General features: G+C 36.0%; 1 protein-coding gene across 8 annotated transcripts in view; it reads right to left on the reverse strand.

Moving 5' to 3' along the window:
* Window positions 1–443: 443 nt before the first annotated feature.
* The window catches only part of LOC105257815 (zwei Ig domain protein zig-8), a 142,541-nt gene continuing 124,230 nt past the window's right edge, over window positions 444–18,754 (reverse strand). For 4 of the 8 annotated variants that reach the window (XM_025411973.1, XM_011268722.3, XM_011268690.3 and 1 more), the window contains 3 exons: window positions 4,715–4,842; window positions 2,774–2,942; window positions 444–2,170 (listed from right to left, as the gene is read on the reverse strand). In XM_025411973.1, the coding sequence (XP_025267758.1) occupies window positions 2,079–2,170; window positions 2,774–2,942; window positions 4,715–4,842 (389 nt within the window). In that variant the 3' untranslated portion in view covers window positions 444–2,078. Of the gene's footprint in view, window positions 2,171–2,773; window positions 3,051–3,783; window positions 4,469–4,714; window positions 4,843–18,754 lie in introns of those variants that run through there. The other 4 variants (XM_011268699.3, XM_025411971.1, XM_025411972.1 and 1 more) reach the window with 4 other exon arrangements.

Below are 18,754 nucleotides of genomic sequence, written 5' to 3' on the forward strand. Positions count from 1 at the left end.
AACTATACGTTTTTACCGGTAACCGTAAGGAGGACAAAATCCGTCTCGAAGTCTAGACTATTATAAGTTCGGCAAATAAACCTTCCTTCTTCCTATAGGTAAGTTGCACCGCCGCAAAGCCCGGAAAAGCCCGTTATATTTACGTACCTGCACGGAAATCCTGCATCCCCTTCCGCATCAATCCTTACTTCCGAAGTTGAATGAGTTTTATCGGTTCATGTATATATACAAGGCGCAAACGCAGCATCTATTCGTCACATAATGCGATATACATGCGTTCTCTCTCTTATTAATTATATTCCGAAGTTTGTTTTTTCTGAAGTGATACAGTTTAATATAATACAATTTTTATGTTGTAACATTTAGAATCATAAAATATTATATTTGTTAAAATCTTGATATAATATTTGAAGAACTTTCAAAATGCAACCAAGCTAGAGAGATCTCATTAAATAAAATTGACAAATAAAAGCAACAGTTTAATCGAGTTCTCTCAGTAAATATTTCTGATATCCGCGCATATCCACATAAATGATGATATATATCATCTTTTAATATTGTTTGTCTTCGTTAAAGCAACTCATGCGTTTTCATTACTGTTACATTTTTATCGTACCTTATATATTTCAAATTTTAGAACATCATAACGTAGTATAGTGACTTTTTTTAGATGTATATGTATTTATAAATTAATAAAATTCTACTTGCATAAAAGCCTCCAACTCGTCTCATGCGCGACAATCAATAATCCGATAACAAGATTACGTCCGGATATATACCCTAGTCGCAGCAGGAGACAGTCGCAACGAGTGGAGCGAACGTTCAGTCTACCGAATGCATTCAATAATTGAATAACTGCAATAACGGAAACGCGGTATTCGTGTTCAAGGCTGTTAAGTGGGAATGGTAGACGCGATGATAAATTTTATTATAAATGAAATATCCCCGACATATTGCGTTCGGTGTAGCGCGTGTGTTTCTTCCATTTGATACATTAATAAATTCATCGCGTATTATCACGCAATTTTGCGTGAGATTGCGTTCGTCTAAATATCCGAATCGTTTTCTGAATTTTTTGTCGAAGTTCATAGAATTCGCACAAAGAGCGTTTTCTTTATATTTGCTTAATATTGGAAAATGTCACCTTAAAGTCGGATTTACTTGGTATTAGTGCAATCTTCTCATTGCTGTTCCTTTCTTCCCAAGTATCATTTCAGGAATGTGTTTATTGGATCGTTTTTATAATAGGTCAAGCGTTATATTAGTATGGCTAGTCTCCGTCTTTGCGAAAATGTTCTTTCTTCGCAGATTTTTATTTTGAAAAGTGGAGAAAGATTCTAAAGACGATAGAAACGGACTTGCGACTTATCACCGAAGTAGAAAAAGACTTCGTGCTTGTTTTCTTAGCGAGGCAAGATTTTAAAATTGTTCTTTTTTGCAAAATGATTATAGCCTTAAAAATACCGCGATAGTTCCAATTTCAGCAAACCGACTAATCGTGTTAATAAGTGTTGTAGAATAACTTTTCTCTGTTGATTACGAGATAAAAAAATTACTGAATAAATGATTACAAAATTTCGTTGGATAATTCAATCTCTTTGTTAATCGAAAATATTATTTTTTAATTTGTATCTTAATCTTCTATATATTAAGCTAAATTTTCGTCCTCGTTTTTCAAAAAATATAATTATATCGTCTTATACATGATCATATAGAACGAAATATATACTCAGCGATTGTAATCGCATCAATCTATCATTTATTGATATATTTATTCTAATATTATCGTTTCAGTTCGTGTCTTTCAGACGACGACATGACAATTGAATTTCTCGTAACGTGGATGCGTCTTATTGTTAGTCAGCCTGACGCTCTAATGATGTAATGGGGGAGACGTCGCGACGCGAACCATGGGTGAGATTCACGTTACTTTCGCAAGGCGAATGTGTCGAATGCGCGTCGCAGCGAGCTGAATTCCCAGAGACAAAACCGCGAAACAGAACCGCCCGCTAGTTTCGTAGGAGTTAGACGACCGCGCTTAAGTTCGCGCACATTCAACCCGGAGTGCATAGCGTCGGCTAGAATATCATCCAAAGAAGTAGGACGACCGGAAACAACGTCGCGGCCATTCTGTCGCCGCTGCCATGATGCATCGCCGCTGGTTGTTCTTCTGAAACAAACGCCATGCTATAACGCCGTTTCGCTCAAGAGGTTCTTAGCAGGTGGTATTTAAAGTGACGTTTCTCTTCGCAGGGTTGAGAGCGAGGCTCTCGCTTTGGACAAAGTTATCGTCGTTCTATTCGACTGATCACAAGCTAAGTATTTTTAAGACACCTATCTTGCACTATTGCTTGTACCTCGAAAGAAGAATGACTTGTTACGCATCTAGCTTAGAAACTATTCCAAAGTCATTTGATAGTGTTTTTTTTAGTATCTATTAATATTATCCGTCAAGCCTGATAATCTCAAGAAAAATGATTTTTAAAGCATGATATATATATGCTTTCTGCAGAATTATAAATATCAATTTCATTATAAATTTTATTTTACGTTATTTAAAAACTTTTTTATATAAATTGTCTTTTGCAATGAGAAGATAAAAGTCATCACAATTTATTGCTAAACTTTCAAACGTGTTTACTTGCGACATGTTAGTTTGCTTCGGTTTGTAGTTTGCTTCAGTTAAAGAATAATGTCTTACTCGAGAAAGAGTTTAAAAGAATTTGGAGAGGTTTGCACGTAACCCCCGTTGTAAACGAAATTGACATTTTACCATTGACTATGTGGACTCGTACGCTGTTAGAATGAGTGTTATTAGGCGAGCACGTGTAAAGGCCGGAGTCTCTCTCGATCGCCTTCTGAATGAGTAAACGACTCGAAGTCACGGTCCCCTTTTCCGTTACCAGACTGATGCCACCCCTCGGTGAGTCGAAGTTAATCGCCTGCGAAAGAACGAGTATAAAAAGCACATCGAGTTACTTGCCTCTGTCGTGACCAGCTGATGCGGATAAGACCACTCTGTGGGAAAAACTGAAGAAGGAACGTGTTAGCTGCAATGACAGAAATTCCCTTTTCAAAGACTTTTTTGAATATAAGAATATACCTATTTTATGATCCTTCTAGTTTAATAGAAAATATAGTAGTTGTATCTCTCTCGTATAATTATAATTATAAAAATATCATCAAGAACATTTAAGATACTAACTTTTACACAATGTGCATGTTTAATTGTATTGTGTCCAAATTAAAATTTGGATATTTACAATAATTCTGCAAGCAAGAGAGAAGATCTCACGCATATACATTAATGATATTGTAAAAATTTCTAGAATTTAGTAAGAAGATTAAGAATTCTTTTTGGAAATTATAAATTGTTGCTATTTTCTACATCCATGAAATATAAACAAAATGTATTAAGAGATGGACATGGAATTTTATCTCTATGTTTAGTTTTACAACAGGAAACATTTTGTAAAATAAAAAAGTTACATAAACTTTAGAAAAATTTGTTATTAAATTAATTATGTTTAATTAAAGGTTGCGTATATGCAATATATATATATATATATATATATATATATATATATATATAAATTTAAGATACACATACACACATTAATGAAAAGATATTGACGATGATTTTAAGTTAATTGTAATTACAAAATATCTTTAAATAAATATTACGTATCTAGAAGATCAAAATTGAAATAAACATATAGATTAAAGTTATAAGAACTTGAATAAAAGGCATTAGTGTAAATAAATGAAAAATATCAATTAATGCTAAAATGATATTACGATTTTTATTTCTTTTTCTCTACATAATTCGACATCTATCATTTAAGACGAGTGCCGTGAATAATATAAGTACGAATAATTAGTCGACGCAGAAGTTAATTACTTTCTTGTGAAAAAAGACAGAGACAAGAGTTGTCTCATCTGTTCTTGACGTGACTAGATGGAATTCAAGGCACTTTACGGAAAGAAGTAAAAGTGGAGTGACTGTCTTTCTTAAGTAGCAGAACGCATTTCGAGACAAGTTTTCCGAATATACAACTTAAAGTGATATCCCGGTTATTCCAGTTATATGTGTGCTCACAGAAATAAATGTGAGGATTTTTAAAGTAAAATATATAAAACTAACGTAACGCGAGGTCTTTGCCTGCTTGTAGTTGAAGCGATTTAAAATATACACGTCTCAAGGAACTTTTGTGTTGCTCTTAAACAAATGATTTATCTCGTGGCATTGAAAGAGAAATCCTATTATTCAGATAATTGTATATTGCTGCAAATAGTTGCTTCACTCCACGAATAAAACGAATATTGTGGCGAACAAACAAATCCTTTAATTGTGATTCTATTGCTCGAACAGAAATACATCACCTTGTCGAAATACGGGAAAAAGCATGCCGTTGTCGTCGTCTTCCATAAATATCGTACAGTCGAAGAAACTAAAGCGTGCTACCACCTATAATCGATATACGCGTCAGGTCAACGGAAATACAGACTTTTTTTAACGATTGCGAGAAACATGAAAAATGTTTCTGTTTGTGTTGACGTTTGCGGTTTACAACTAACATTGAATGAAATTCTGATGTATTTCAGTTGAAACGTTTCTCATGACGTGAGTTTCAGACTTGATGGCAACATGACAGGTGATTTTCAGCAAGCGACAAGAACTTTACTTGCAGGTTATAGATCAAGATTCGCTTACCTGGTGGTTATGACTCCAAATTATCGTCGACGGAGGTTCGGGCGCGTATCTCACGTAGCATGTTAAGTTTATCGTACTGTCCTTGTTAATAAACAAATCTGGACCACCGGCTATCTCCGTCACAGGTTCTACAATGAAGCGTAGGGTAGTATGTACAATATTTTTAATTTTTCCTAGGAATTTTCTTATTTTTAAAATGTTCTTAAATATATATATATACATATTATTTTACTTATGTTCCAAACATTCATTGTGATTTTATTGCAAACAGGAATGTTCATAGTGAAGATTCACTAATATTTCCTTTTGAAATACACTGTAGCAAAAACCAACAGTTGAATATAATTTTTGTTATTGTTGCGAGATTGTTTCCCTTGTCATTCATGTATTCTTCGTTCCGTATTTTTTCGAGCGGTCGTTTAAAAAAGAGCAAAAAGTTGTCGAAATAAAATGCAATAACCATGTAAAAGAGCGGTCGGCATTATTGCATTATTTCCCGGAAAACAGGTTCCTCCGTAAAAAAAGTACCGATGGAATCAATTCCCGATGACTGGGAGTTTCTATTTGAGAAATTCTCTTTGTATGCGATCGAGAAGAAATCATTGAACCACGAGATATACGGATTCTTTTCAAGTGTCCTATTCTCGAACCGGTTAGAACTACCCGATATATCGATATCCCCACCAGCCTTAACCATATCTCGAGGCGTTAAGAGCCGGTTTAATTTCCGCGAAAGTAATACCGCGAGATACCGCGTGTCTGGAATTTTTGTCCCGTCGTTCTGTAAGAATCAACGAGCGAGAAACGTAGCGCCGATATGTCTCTTCCTTATCCCATCCCTCCCACGACCCGCCATTAAATCTTGTTGCTGGAAATACTACCTCGGCGGAATCTCCGCGTCCGCGGTACACAGGATCGTTACAGTCCGTCGGCCGAGATTCTCCGAGTTTCTCGGATTCCCATTGGTGGATCTCAATTATCTGACAAACCAGCTTCGAGACTTCCTCTGCCGTTTGCTGACCGACTTGCGAGCAGGCGGTTTGTGGCGGCACAGGGAGATCTTCATTTCCTCCCCGGGAATACCAAAACGAACGCGATCGTCTTGGGTAGCTTATTACTGTTTCATAAACGAGTTGCTTTTGTTGCTCGTATTGCCGACATTTATTCTCACGAAGCCCCCGACTATTTAACTTCTTGATGGAGTACAAAACGAATGAATTAAGCGGTTGCGTCGTGAAGAATTTCCAAGTATTTCTCATCGTGTTATTAGCGTGGCGCATTATTCCGTGTAATAACATTTTGCAGCATCATATATCGAAGGATTACCGCGTTAAACGTAATTTGCAAGTTAACGATACAAGCCGTCATTAAATAAAATTGCTTGTACGACACCCATTTCGTAAGTCTTATGCGTTTACCTTGCTAGACTGCTTCCTCCGTTTCCTTGAGTTACTTTTATCGGAAATCTTGATGTTTTTGAAGTTTTAAATCAAGCGATATTGTACATATTTTCCAACATATTTAAGATAAATCCTCTTAAGATGCTGATTTTTTTATTAAATAAGATTGCTCTTTGTACTCTTTGCGAATTCAATTTATCGATTTCAGAGCGTAATTTTCTCTTTGCCTGTACAGGTTTTGGCAGAACATCGTCGCCACTTGACAAACTTGCGGGTCTGAGGGTCGTGGATTCTCCTTGGTTTCGTCATTTGGCAGTCAGAGAGGGAAAGGTATATATATAGCACGAACGTCATTGAGATACGACGTTAACGAGAATACGAGGACTTCATCGTTAGCTGTTAAGAGAGGACGTTTTTGCGACACTAACGTTAACGTTGTTACACTAAAATGAAGATCTCGTTGACGCGCTGCTCGAGTGCAGGACAGTCGCGGTCGTGCATATTTGTCAGTCGACTACTTGCTCTAGTCGGCGAAAGAGCTTTATTTCCTTTCCAGAGATACGTCCCTGGACAATTGGGAGAATGCTTCTTGCAAGCATTAAAGAGAAATGCGACATCGTTCGTTTTACGATCTGCTACAGATATCTCGAAAATTCAACGACTCTTCACAAACGGTAGCACTTGTTAGAGAAAACGATCGGTTACTTTGACAGTTCACATAGTCTAGCTGAATAGAATCACCAGAAATCCGACCGTCGATTCTCATCCTTCGATTATCATCAAGATATTTGTGACAAAAAGAGAAAGACACGTGAATCAGACATCGTTTTCACTAATGTTTTTTTATTTGTTAGTTAAAAACACGTGATCATAGACAATCGAAATATACTAAATGCAGTTGTATTTGCAACTTTGTTTTTTAATAAATTTCTTGTTTTTATAAAATTGAATATTTTCAAAGTTGTATAAAGAATCTTAGAAAATTTATTTAAAACAATCAGTGTAAACTTGATAATAATCACATTATAATTTATTCATTGTATAATAATCACTTTGTATATCACATTTGCAACATAGTTATGAACGACATTTTTTTTATCAGTTTGTTTTCCTCATTTTCCAAAAAAAAATCCAAGCGTACGATCAAGCATCGACGCAAATATATTCAGAGCGTTATGCATAAGATATATATTATATTCAACGTCGAGAACGCTCTTAAGTTTAAGATCGTTCAAGTACTCTTGGCATCCTTTTGCTCTGTTCGCGAATAGCTGCGAGCTATAGCGGCGGAATATTCTGAAATTTCGGAAAAAGCTAAATCAAATTGGCTGGCTCATCTTTAACCAAGCCATCGATCCATCTTTGATCGATCACTGCGTTGCTTCACCTTTGAATGAAAGGTAGAGATAAATCGAGAGTGGACCACGCGTACGCTGACCGCTATTTCGTCCGCAATTGAATTACCACTCTACCGTGTTGGCTGCAAAAAATCTAACAAGCATGGGGGATGGTAAACCCTCTCTGCCTCTGCGAAATACGTTCGGATAAAAGGGCGAGAGTTTCCCCTCCCAAAAGAAAATTGCGGGTCATCCGATACTACTATCGTTCCTGTATCGTTACCAGATGGCTTGTTTCACATCGAATAAAAAAGGAGTCGTTTTGTTTTGTAATTCAGAGATCAATATATGATACAATCTTTTGACGTGATATATGCTTAATATTATTCTATAATTTATTTTTTAATTATTGAAGCATATTATTGTTGCATTGTTTTAAACAAATCATATGCATTACTTCATAAACTATACACTATAATACGCACATTTTAATTATATGTTTAATATTATAATTTCATAATTTATTTTTCAATTATTTAATCATATTATTATCGCATATTGCATTATTTTAAATAAATCACACGTATTATTTCACAGACTATGCAATCCATTACAATTGGTACATTTATTTTCTTTAATAATAATATTTTCAGTATAAAACACAAATAGTCGATAAGTTACATCGATAGCCAGATAACTGTGCATTTCAGGAACGCAGTCGCGGATCATTTTTCGTGTTACCACTCCGATGTCCATACGTTTGTAATGATCAAGGCCATTAATCTGACAGACATACGCAGCTGACGGTATATCGAGGGATAAGTTAGCGGCGGGACAAGTCCGGTACGAGTGTGTGCAGCCACTGAATGTATTACTGCCGGCAGCATGAAGGGAGAGAGGGAAAGAGATTGCAGCAAAGGAAAGGAGAGAGAGATCGAAAGAGGGAGGGAGCAAGAGGGGGGGAGAGAGAGAGATGGGAGGGGGGAGGCAGCAGACAAACAAAGGGAAAGAGAGAGAGAGAGACAAAGAGAGGAAACCGAATAATCGCAGTAACACGAACTACGATCCTATATGTTACACGCCATATTGTCAGGAGCGAGAGTCGCCGTTGGGCCCGCCCGTATCCCTTCGTGTCCGGCATTCCTACGCCGATAATGATCTTTCATTCGCGCCATTGCCGATAGAAATTGATTGCGCTCGAATGCAGCGATCGATGTCGGCCGCGTGGACACTGACCACTGTGTCCGGAATGTCATGTGTCCAGGTATACAGTATATGTATGCACGACACGCGTGCATATCCGACGTCATGTCATACTGATTGCGCATCACTCGCCAGTATGTCACCGACGGAGCGTTGCGTGCGATTGTGCCCGATAGACGCGTCATTTATGGAAGGATAAAACGACGATAAGGGAATATACATCGCGTCCGAATGCGGTGAAGTAAATAATTGTTTGGGAGATTACGCTGCAGTTGTGTAAGTTTTGTTGCATCCTTCTTATACACGTGTAATGTTATCTTTATATCATAATATTATTTAATGTCCCTGCAATCAACATCTTTTTTTACAGACAAATTACTGTTAAGTTTAATAGATAAGATACTATCAAGTTTAGTACATAAGTTATTACTCTATTCCAAACACGTATATTTTATGGATTAACGTTTGATCGACGATGAAATGGCTCAACATTTCCGCCTTAGCCGTTGGATACTAACGCGATCAGAACGCGTTTTCGAAACCATGAACCAGGGTGCTCACTTGCATTACGATACTCCCCGTGGCAAGTGCCACGCTTATAAGGGAACTACCGCTCAACTACCGAACAAGAGCCATTTACACAAAAGGCCATGGTAATGGCGAGATTCTTAACTAGAATAGCTGCTTCAAGTTTTGGCCCCCCGGGAGAAAAGCTGTTCGAGTATCTATACCTTAATAATGCGTTGTTACTGGCACTTACTTAAGCGTACTTGCGATCATTAGGAATTCTAATTACTTTTGTAGCTGCCAATTCGACTCGGGAACGATCGTGTTATCTCGTGGCAAGAATGGAACAATTCTAGTAGATAGTTGAATCCTTGGAAAAAAGCATATCCTTCTTAGAATTTAAAGTCTCCTGTAACTGATATTAATACTAGGAATAACTTTCTTTATTCCATAAAAAGCAGGTTTAGTTTTATATATTCTCAAATTATATATTAATTTTCCATTATAATATTAATATGTCGTTAAGTAAAGACAATGTTCGAATAATGATACACACCCAATGTATCTAATAGATACTCGTACAATTCAATTTTATAGAAAACTTTTTCAGATACATTTTCATCAATCGGACAATCGTGCGGCTTCAAGAATCACATTTATACGATCATGCGGCATTGCATCCATAAATGCTTTTTACGGACGTCTTTATCGGCAATTTACTCGAGCAAAACCAAACGAGCAATGGAACTGATCGGGCGATACGTTTCGCGGTACACATCGAACCCCCTCGACCGCGAAAACAATCCCGACGGGAACGTTCGATAAAAAAGCTCGTGGTTATTTTGAAACCGCGATCAGCTAACAAACCCGGGAAGCGTTATACCCAACTGTGACGACGGACGTACTGATTTTATCGTCCGCGATAATCCCGCAGAATAGCGTTTTCCAGGCCGCGAGCAGACCCCCGGCAATCCGCGCGCGGCTTACAATGGTGTCCGGCACGGCCGGCCAAGCATTACTTTCCTCAAATTCTCAATATGACATCCTTTATTTCAGCTAAACCGACCGGAAGGAGCTTGGCCACCGGCCAGAATCGGAAATCATTCGGCGCGATATTGAGCTAACGAAACTTTATTCCGGTCCGTGCAGCACCTCCACTCGACCGTTAATCCTGCTCCATTTTCTAGGAAACGTCTATCCGCCATCGCGCCGCTACGAATGTACAGGCGATGATGAGAGGATTATCGAAACCGGATTAAGCAATGCTTTCCTACGAATTGCTTCGTCGTTATACGCATAAGAATAACCGGCACGATTATCGAAAATTGCACTTTATCGGCAGCGATGACCAAATTCATTTTATCGATTCTCAATTCAAGCTATAATTAGAGAGAAAATATTTAATTACTAGATAAATTGAGTAATTTAAAGCTTTTATATATGAATTATGAAACGTTTAAATTTGTTATCGCTACAGCACGGGGGTTATGTCCTATTACGGTTATATGTGCATTTGCGATAATTGTGTTTACAATTATATAATATTATAATTATTTACAATTCGACGTATTTTGATACCAATTAAAGATTAAATCAATTAATTTAATTATGTTTGTGATGCAATATTTATATTTATAAAATAAATATTACAATATAAATATATTATTAATAACCTAAAGTATAGAATAATTTACACTAAAAGAGATATTTAAATTATGTATTATAGAATATATATTAAATATTAACATTGACTATTGCAAGCTATATCGTAATTAATATTCAAAGATATTAAATTAAATAATTTGTATATTATAATTAATGTCAAAGAATGTATGTAGCATTTGAATTATGAATTTTATGCAAATAATACTTGTAATAATTATAATATTTATTCTATATAAATATAACATTATCTCTCTTGTATATTAATACTATATAATAATAATATTAACATTTATGCAGTTATTGTTTATGAATAATAAGAAACACGAGATATGTTTATATATGCATATTGCATATTTGACTAATTTATTTTTTTAAATAAAAAATAATTTTAATAACTATTAATTATTTTTAAAAAGTAATTTTAATAATTACTAATCGTATTTATTTTATAAAGCGCTAATTTTGCGCTATTTTCTTTTAATCTTTTGTCCATTTGTATTTCAATTTTAATAAATTTAGATTTTAATCTGCTTAAAATAAAATGGCATCAGATTATATGTATAAAATTCCTAAATACTTTTTTATTGCGTATAATAGAGTAATTTTTAATATAAATTATTTCGAAATTATATTGCATATGAATATTAAAATCTGATCTTTTAAAAGATAGAAATATTATAATAATTCTTATAATAAACCTCAATAAATATTGCAATAAGAGACTCGAGTTGCCACATATAGCAAATCGTTTCATATATCGTTGTGTTATTATCTTTTAAAACACATACACATGATTGCCAAGTATCAAAAGAAAATGTAATTATTCTCTACAAATAATTTTAACTATTATCAGTTCGCGCAATTACTTATCTCTCAATATTAAGCGTATTTATAAGCGTATAAAAGCAACAGTTATTTAACCAAACAGATATATGGCTACCGCTATTTATCCATTTGAAGTAGAAATCGGAACGATAAGGAAATGGGAATTTAAATTTATTTTATCGTAATATTTACGAGCGGCAATTATTTCTCTAAAAATGCATGTGCGACTGTGAATATATCTCATGGTGTTTTTCTCACTGATATGTAATTTATTATTATCTTTTGCAGATTAATAAAAAAATGAAGTAATAGATGAATATCATATAATTTAAATAACAGAAAATAATTTATATATAGAGCATGGAATAATTTCTTTTCAATTTCTTCGGAGGAATGAAGAATATAGCGATATCAAAGCGTGAAAATACCATTGCCTCTATAAGGATTATGTTACCTTTAGTACGATAAAAGTGTCATCGGTATTATCATTGCGGCATACATCGCTGCCAAATAGTTTTCGCACGGTGATATATTTCCATCCTCGGGATATTCGAAATAGTTCAACGCCGTTATTACGCGAGGATGAATTTTCCTCTACACGGAGGTGCGATTTACGGCTTGTGGATTCGACCGCCCATTTTATCATAATATAACGGTTTCTGAAAAATTGGTATTGGCAAATGTGTCATTTTAATGCAGCTGCGGTAAGTTTATTTAAAATTTTGATATAAAAAAGAATTAAAAGATCTTGAGAATTTTATTTTTAATACTCATAATATATCAAGCTTTTATTTTTGTTTATCGTCGCACTATCCGACTATATTTTGAGATATAGTCCAAGTTTTTAAATCTATCTTTAGTATTTAAAACTGCGTTGGTCTTCCAATGATCTAATGATAAAGGAATTACTGAAAATCGGATTAAACATTGTACTAAAAGTTGCATCGCCATTATATCGCTATAACGATAACAGATATTTTTGATTCTTTTCGATCGTCGTCTAAGCTTTTATCGTTATGACTTTCCTGGAGTTAGAATGTCACATTTCATAAAGATTTCGAACGAAAATAAAATCCAATCGGCGACGAATGCAATTTTCAAACGAGTAATATAGTTTATACTTCATGTAATATTACTGAGTCTATAATTCAATAAAAGCTGCACGAACTGACAAGTTATTTTCTGAAATTTCAGAAATCAGAATTCTGCTTTTTCGTAAACGCATCAATCATTTGTGTCTATCGTCTTGTATGATAGATAGTTATCCATTTTAATATGGATTAACCTCTGCTTTCTCTGCGAAATTCTTACCATATTTTGTTCCTGAATGTACGAAGAAACGGCGAAAACAAGATTATGCAATGTTTCCTAGAGAGAGAAAGAGCTAAAAATCTTGGCAACTTACAAACTAGTTTAGTAATTGAAGTCTAACCGCTCAATAAAAACAAAATTTAAATTAATAAAATTGGACTATGATTTCATCAATACATAACGATGAGAAAAAAATCCGAATATAATAGGGATTGTCAATAGGATGGGAGCAAATCGACTGCTCTTGGAGCGAGAAATTACCAGCTACACGGTCGACGAAATCGCTAGCAGCCGACTTTTAATTAGTTTCGAACTTACGAACCGGAAAAAAGAGCAATATTCAGGGCGATAGGTCGACGGCACGGATGCCGATGGGCAAGCAATTAAATCGCGGTTGATTCTTCCCCCCGGTTCTCGCTCGTCGCCCTTATTTCGCAATCACACACATCACCATGTTGTCGATACAACCTGGCGAAAGCGAAATATGTATTGCGCGCCGAACGATTTATTAGTAATACGCGATACGAACCATCATAGCGACGAATTAACGAGGCGCTGTTGAAAATACGAAACCTTTAATTTTAATGGCTATGGCCGGGCGCCTGACAAGCTCGTGCAGAGCGGCCTGTAATTACAAAGTACAGGTCGGCCGGATCATCATGATAACAATACTTGGGCCTCGGCTCTTACCATGCATGGCATTGTAATTACGGGACGTTACTTAAGTGCACCGTGCTATTTTTGCGCGCGAACGAAATACAAGTAACCGACATTGTGTTCGATGTATGCGTGATATGATATGGCGGTTCTCATAACGATTCCTTTAACCCTGTGAAACTACTGGTGCATATTTTATAATATTACGCAGCACAGGGAGACATGTATTTTTCATCATGCATTTAATAACCGCTTAATCATGCATTAGCGCGACAAGTCATCGTTCATTCGAAATTCTAGCTGGAACAAAATATTTATCGTGCTCCAACGCGTATTTAATCAATAATGAAATAAAACTATGATGTTTCGCATCATAATATCCTTTTCCATAATATACAGATACAATATATGTATATTGCACGTTTATTCTATCGAAAAACTCGCGTCTGGCAGCCTGTCAAGGCCCTTATTAATATTTATGAGAAAGTATCGCGACATATCGTGCAATTCCCAGCAAAACTCTAAAGCGTTTTCAATCCCGCGGCGTGTGAGCGTTCACGCGCAGGGCACAACATCCAGGATTAAGGCTTGTCACCGATGAAAAAGAGTGACATAAACCGCAAGAATTCAATAATCACGATTTTATCGTCGCGACAAAAATTACCTTACGCCGCGAGTTCGGTGCACTCGTCTCTAAACGCTGAAATTGAGATTAATAGTACGCATACTTGGTGGTAAACCGTACGAAGACAATATTCCGAGCGAAATTTATATCTCTTACTGGAGTTGAGAGTCGCGGTAACGCTGACAAACAAACAAACTAGCACAAACGAGCGGTAAAACTGTCAAGTATTTCGCTAGAAGAAAAGCAAGAGTGATTGTCGCTCCTATTTCTAGGAGAGTTTTCGAGATAAAATGAAAGAATTCTCTTTCAATTAATATACATAATTTAACGTGTCACGCACTGAACGCAGTTAGAAGTAATAATATCCATTCGGAGTTTTAACATGAAGTATTTCGTGCTACATTTGAGCATCTTCTTGCACTCTCTATTTAGCGTCTATTAAATTTTGCAAACGCCTCCTATCCAAAATTTCATGACTCTCTAGAGAGTCGAATCTCGATGTACTCGCGATCATCGTTCGCTATACAGTGCTTGAATATAGATATCTCCATAGGATTATCTTGATCCAGTTTTCTCCAAGAACTCCTCCACTCGTATATATATTTCATTTCCTAATCCTGCCGTATGATTTGCACAAGGTTTCACTCTGGACCTGTATGCACGAAGGATTTCTAGCGGTAGTTTGACCCACCGGCAGCTACGCGACCGAAGCGTCCCAAAACTCTGACAAATTGAATATACTACTTCGTCACCGACGAAGCACCAACCATATTTGCATTGCCGGCCAGCGTGGATGGCATTAATTCGGGAGCGGGTAGAGAGTGGAACAAAGTTTCTGAGACATAAACTAAACCGAGTTCTCGCTTATCAAATTGAATACTCGCCGAGACAAGTATTATGTACGAGCATCATTTAAGCCAGATGAGCCGGTCGCATTTATTATTGTTCGTGCGAGTAATATACATTCTTTATGAATCGTTTCCGTCAGTGATTGTTAAGCATCTTCTTTGAGTTGAAGAGTTCTCTTCGTTTGGGACACGTAGCGTCCGCCAGAAATGTGAAAGTGTAATCAACTGCACGACGCCAGGATAACTGCGTTTATTTCTCTACCGAGTTTCATGCGACAGCGCTTCATGATAATCTTGGTAATCGCGTCTCTTAATGGACGGTGGTGGATAAATTTGCGTTTAATGGATTCGCCGACGCCTCTTTAATTTTCAAAGGGCCCTCGCATACTCGGGAGCCGCAATTTCTAGCACTTACCTCGCGATAAATGCACGAACGCGCGACAGTCTCTCACCGTTTTCAGGACGCAGTGGCTGTACGGCGGAAACTTAGTAAAGAAATATACTCGATTATTACCGCACGTTACAGTTATTAATATCACTTGCTAGAATTACGATGATGAGTTTATATTTATATATTTAATATACTTCATTTTTTATCATTGCAACATGATGAATGTTGGTCCACTTTATGAGTGTTTAAAATTTCATTTAACAAAATACGCTATTCATTAATTAATTTGTTTGTTGGTCGATGTATATATATTTATTATTTTTTATACGTAAACGTTTTTGTCATAAAATACATTAATGTTTTTGTCATAAAATATTGTTAATAGTTATTATATAACATTTTTATCGGTTAGTTATTATATAACATTTTTACGATATCTGATCTTACGACATGTAACTGAGCATGTACGCGATATGATAACGCGCGGTTTCTGCCGAAAAGACATTAGTTTGCGCGAAAACTAATTAGCAAACGCTAATTAGCTGTCTAATGTCCCGGCTAGCCAGACCACTCAGTAATGGTTAAGGAACTTCTACACACTAGAGGTAACGTAAATTCGTTATGCTGCATGTGCATAGTTTAACTTTCGACGCACGTTTGCGACAAACGAAAACTACTGCCCACTCGTCTCGCTGAGACTTTCCTCCACATTTCGAGACTCCTTTTTCTCTCACTTCCGCTAACATCAATGAGAAACGACTTGACCGAGTACGTGACGGCCGCGAAATTGATTCACGGCGAAAGTGCTATATTGCCTCGCTAGTACCGAGAGAAGAAGATGAACGTCCGAACTTGGATAACAGTAAAATCTAAAACTATACTCGATGTATCATTGTCCCTGAGTTATATAACGCCGAAAAGGACTAATGCAATTATTGGATAAAATTTTCGAAATGATTTGTGAATTTTGTATGCGACTGTAAGCAAAATAGATGGTATTTTTGTTTCCATTCTTGCTAGTATCTTCGTCTATTCATTCGAATTATTTTCACTTCTGGAGCGTTTCTAATGAGCACTAAGGGAGATGCACAATATAGTGGGTTGGAAGCTTATGGTGAAAAATAGTATCTCTAATTAAATTCTCAAGCTCGGCGAAAAGAGAAAGAATTAAGTGGAAGTCTCTACAATACTACGGTGAGTGACTTTCGCGAAAATGACTGCGGAGAAGTACTGCAAGCAGAATAAATTAAATTAAAAAGACTTACAAAGAAGATTACATATTTTATCCTATGAAAAAATAAATAATCGATCAATTATATAATGACGATTCATTACAAATCATTGATTTTAATCAATTTCGAATTATCATAGATCCTCCAATTGATTAAAAACCGATTGAGAACAGCCAAAAGAAAAGCTCAAAAAAAAAATAATCATATTAATAGCTGAAATGTGTCAATGATAGACAATCGTCTCGCATTGACTTTCGATATAAATAATTCATTCATTATGCATTTCGCCGGCGTGATTGTTGTAAGTTGACAGTTCAATCGATATAACACAAGCAAATTGCGAATACTGCCACACTCGTTCTCTATTTTCGCAAAATGAACGTATCTCTCCGTTTAAGCCGATACTTGACGACGATTTCATAGAACCAGACCTGGATGTAAATCACTCATTTGCGAATCGAACGAATTATTTTAGAGTAAACACTACCGGTAGTACTTCCGTACCGAGTATCTGTGTTTGGTCATTAAACGATCTTGCGATCTAATAAAAAAAATTCGATGGAAGAGAAAGAGAGAGACAGAGAGAGGAAGAAAGAGAGAAAGGAAGGCGCAAATGAAAAGATAAAACTTTCATGTCCTTTATTGCCCTCCTAGATGGGAATGAAATGAAGCGAAAGATAGAGAGGAAGATAAAGAGGAACGGTGAGCGACCTCGAGATAAAAGGAAGGTAATACCACCGCGAAAAAGGTGACCGGCAACAAAGACGACTTTCTAGCTGTTAACGATAAACGGCACAATGTTCGCATCTATAACGAACCGTTTCCTGCCTTGATATAGATAACGGAGAGCCTATTCAGCATATGGATCGTCATGCGACCGATAACAGAAATGATGGAAGCGCTCGCGCTCGCAAGTGATTAAAGAAGATTATTAAAATGAATAAATGCTTCTTCTCGTGCAATTAGGAACATTTAAGTTAAAAATTAATTTCTAGGAATGACGTTGAGAAAAATTGATATTACTAATCAAAAAGACAGTATTACTTTAGAAATAATTTAAAAAATAATTATATATTTTATAAACATTTTATAATTATATATTTATTATATATTTTATTATATAATTATATATTTTATAGTGTATAAAAATATTATTTGTTTCTGAAATTGTTTTAATTCTATTAAAAAATAATATGCGCGTGATTTTATTGTTTTGCGAAAATAATCTAGACCACGTAATATTGATGTAAGCACGAACTGGTATTTTCTTGAATTTTCCGACAAGCATTCGCAGTTTTCGACACGGTCTTTAGCCGTTGCCTCTCACAGAAAACGTCGAACCGTTTAAAAATCGAGCTTTCAAGTCAAACGATATAGTTCTCGACAACATCAATCGCGACAGAGAAGCATCGACGCGATCCGAAGACGAAGAGGGAAAGAAAGACGAAGCAGTTAAAAAAGGCTTGCGAGAAGGAAGCGAGATCGGTCCCTTTTCAGGCAGTCGGTGTGAATTGCGATGAAACGGCGAACGAGCGCAATGTTGAAGAAGAATCGTTCGCTTCCGGAAAGGCTCAATTTGTCCCCACAATTTCACGGACATCGCGTGCCAAGAATGCCGTTGAAAAGTCGACTATTGTTTTTCGATCCGCTTCGCGTCGTCTGGTTCGCTTGGCGTCTTTATTAAATGGACGGAGATAGAGTGAGAGTTCTATCACGTCACCCTCGATCAATTGCTTGAACGCAATCTATCCCTCTTTTTGAATTATATTATTGCTGTTATCTTGCATATGTATCTTTATTCAAACATCTATACATATACAAACTAATTAGACAACCATTTACTCTTGGCTATCCTGTAATTATTTTTAGATGTCTTTTTCTCAAGACTAGTGGAGATATGAAAGAAAATATAAAGAACTGGAAACTTAAAAAAATCTCTTTTTCACTGGAAAAATGTCAGAAGTGTTAGAAAGTTGTCAATCTTTTCGGATTTTAAAATGTGGCTATCTAAAAAAAAAATAAAAATTATACATATTCTT

Source organism: Camponotus floridanus, unplaced genomic scaffold, assembly GCF_003227725.1.
Source record: "Camponotus floridanus strain SB8 unplaced genomic scaffold, Cflo_v7.5 scaffold46, whole genome shotgun sequence".
Taxonomy (NCBI): domain Eukaryota; kingdom Metazoa; phylum Arthropoda; class Insecta; order Hymenoptera; family Formicidae; genus Camponotus; species Camponotus floridanus.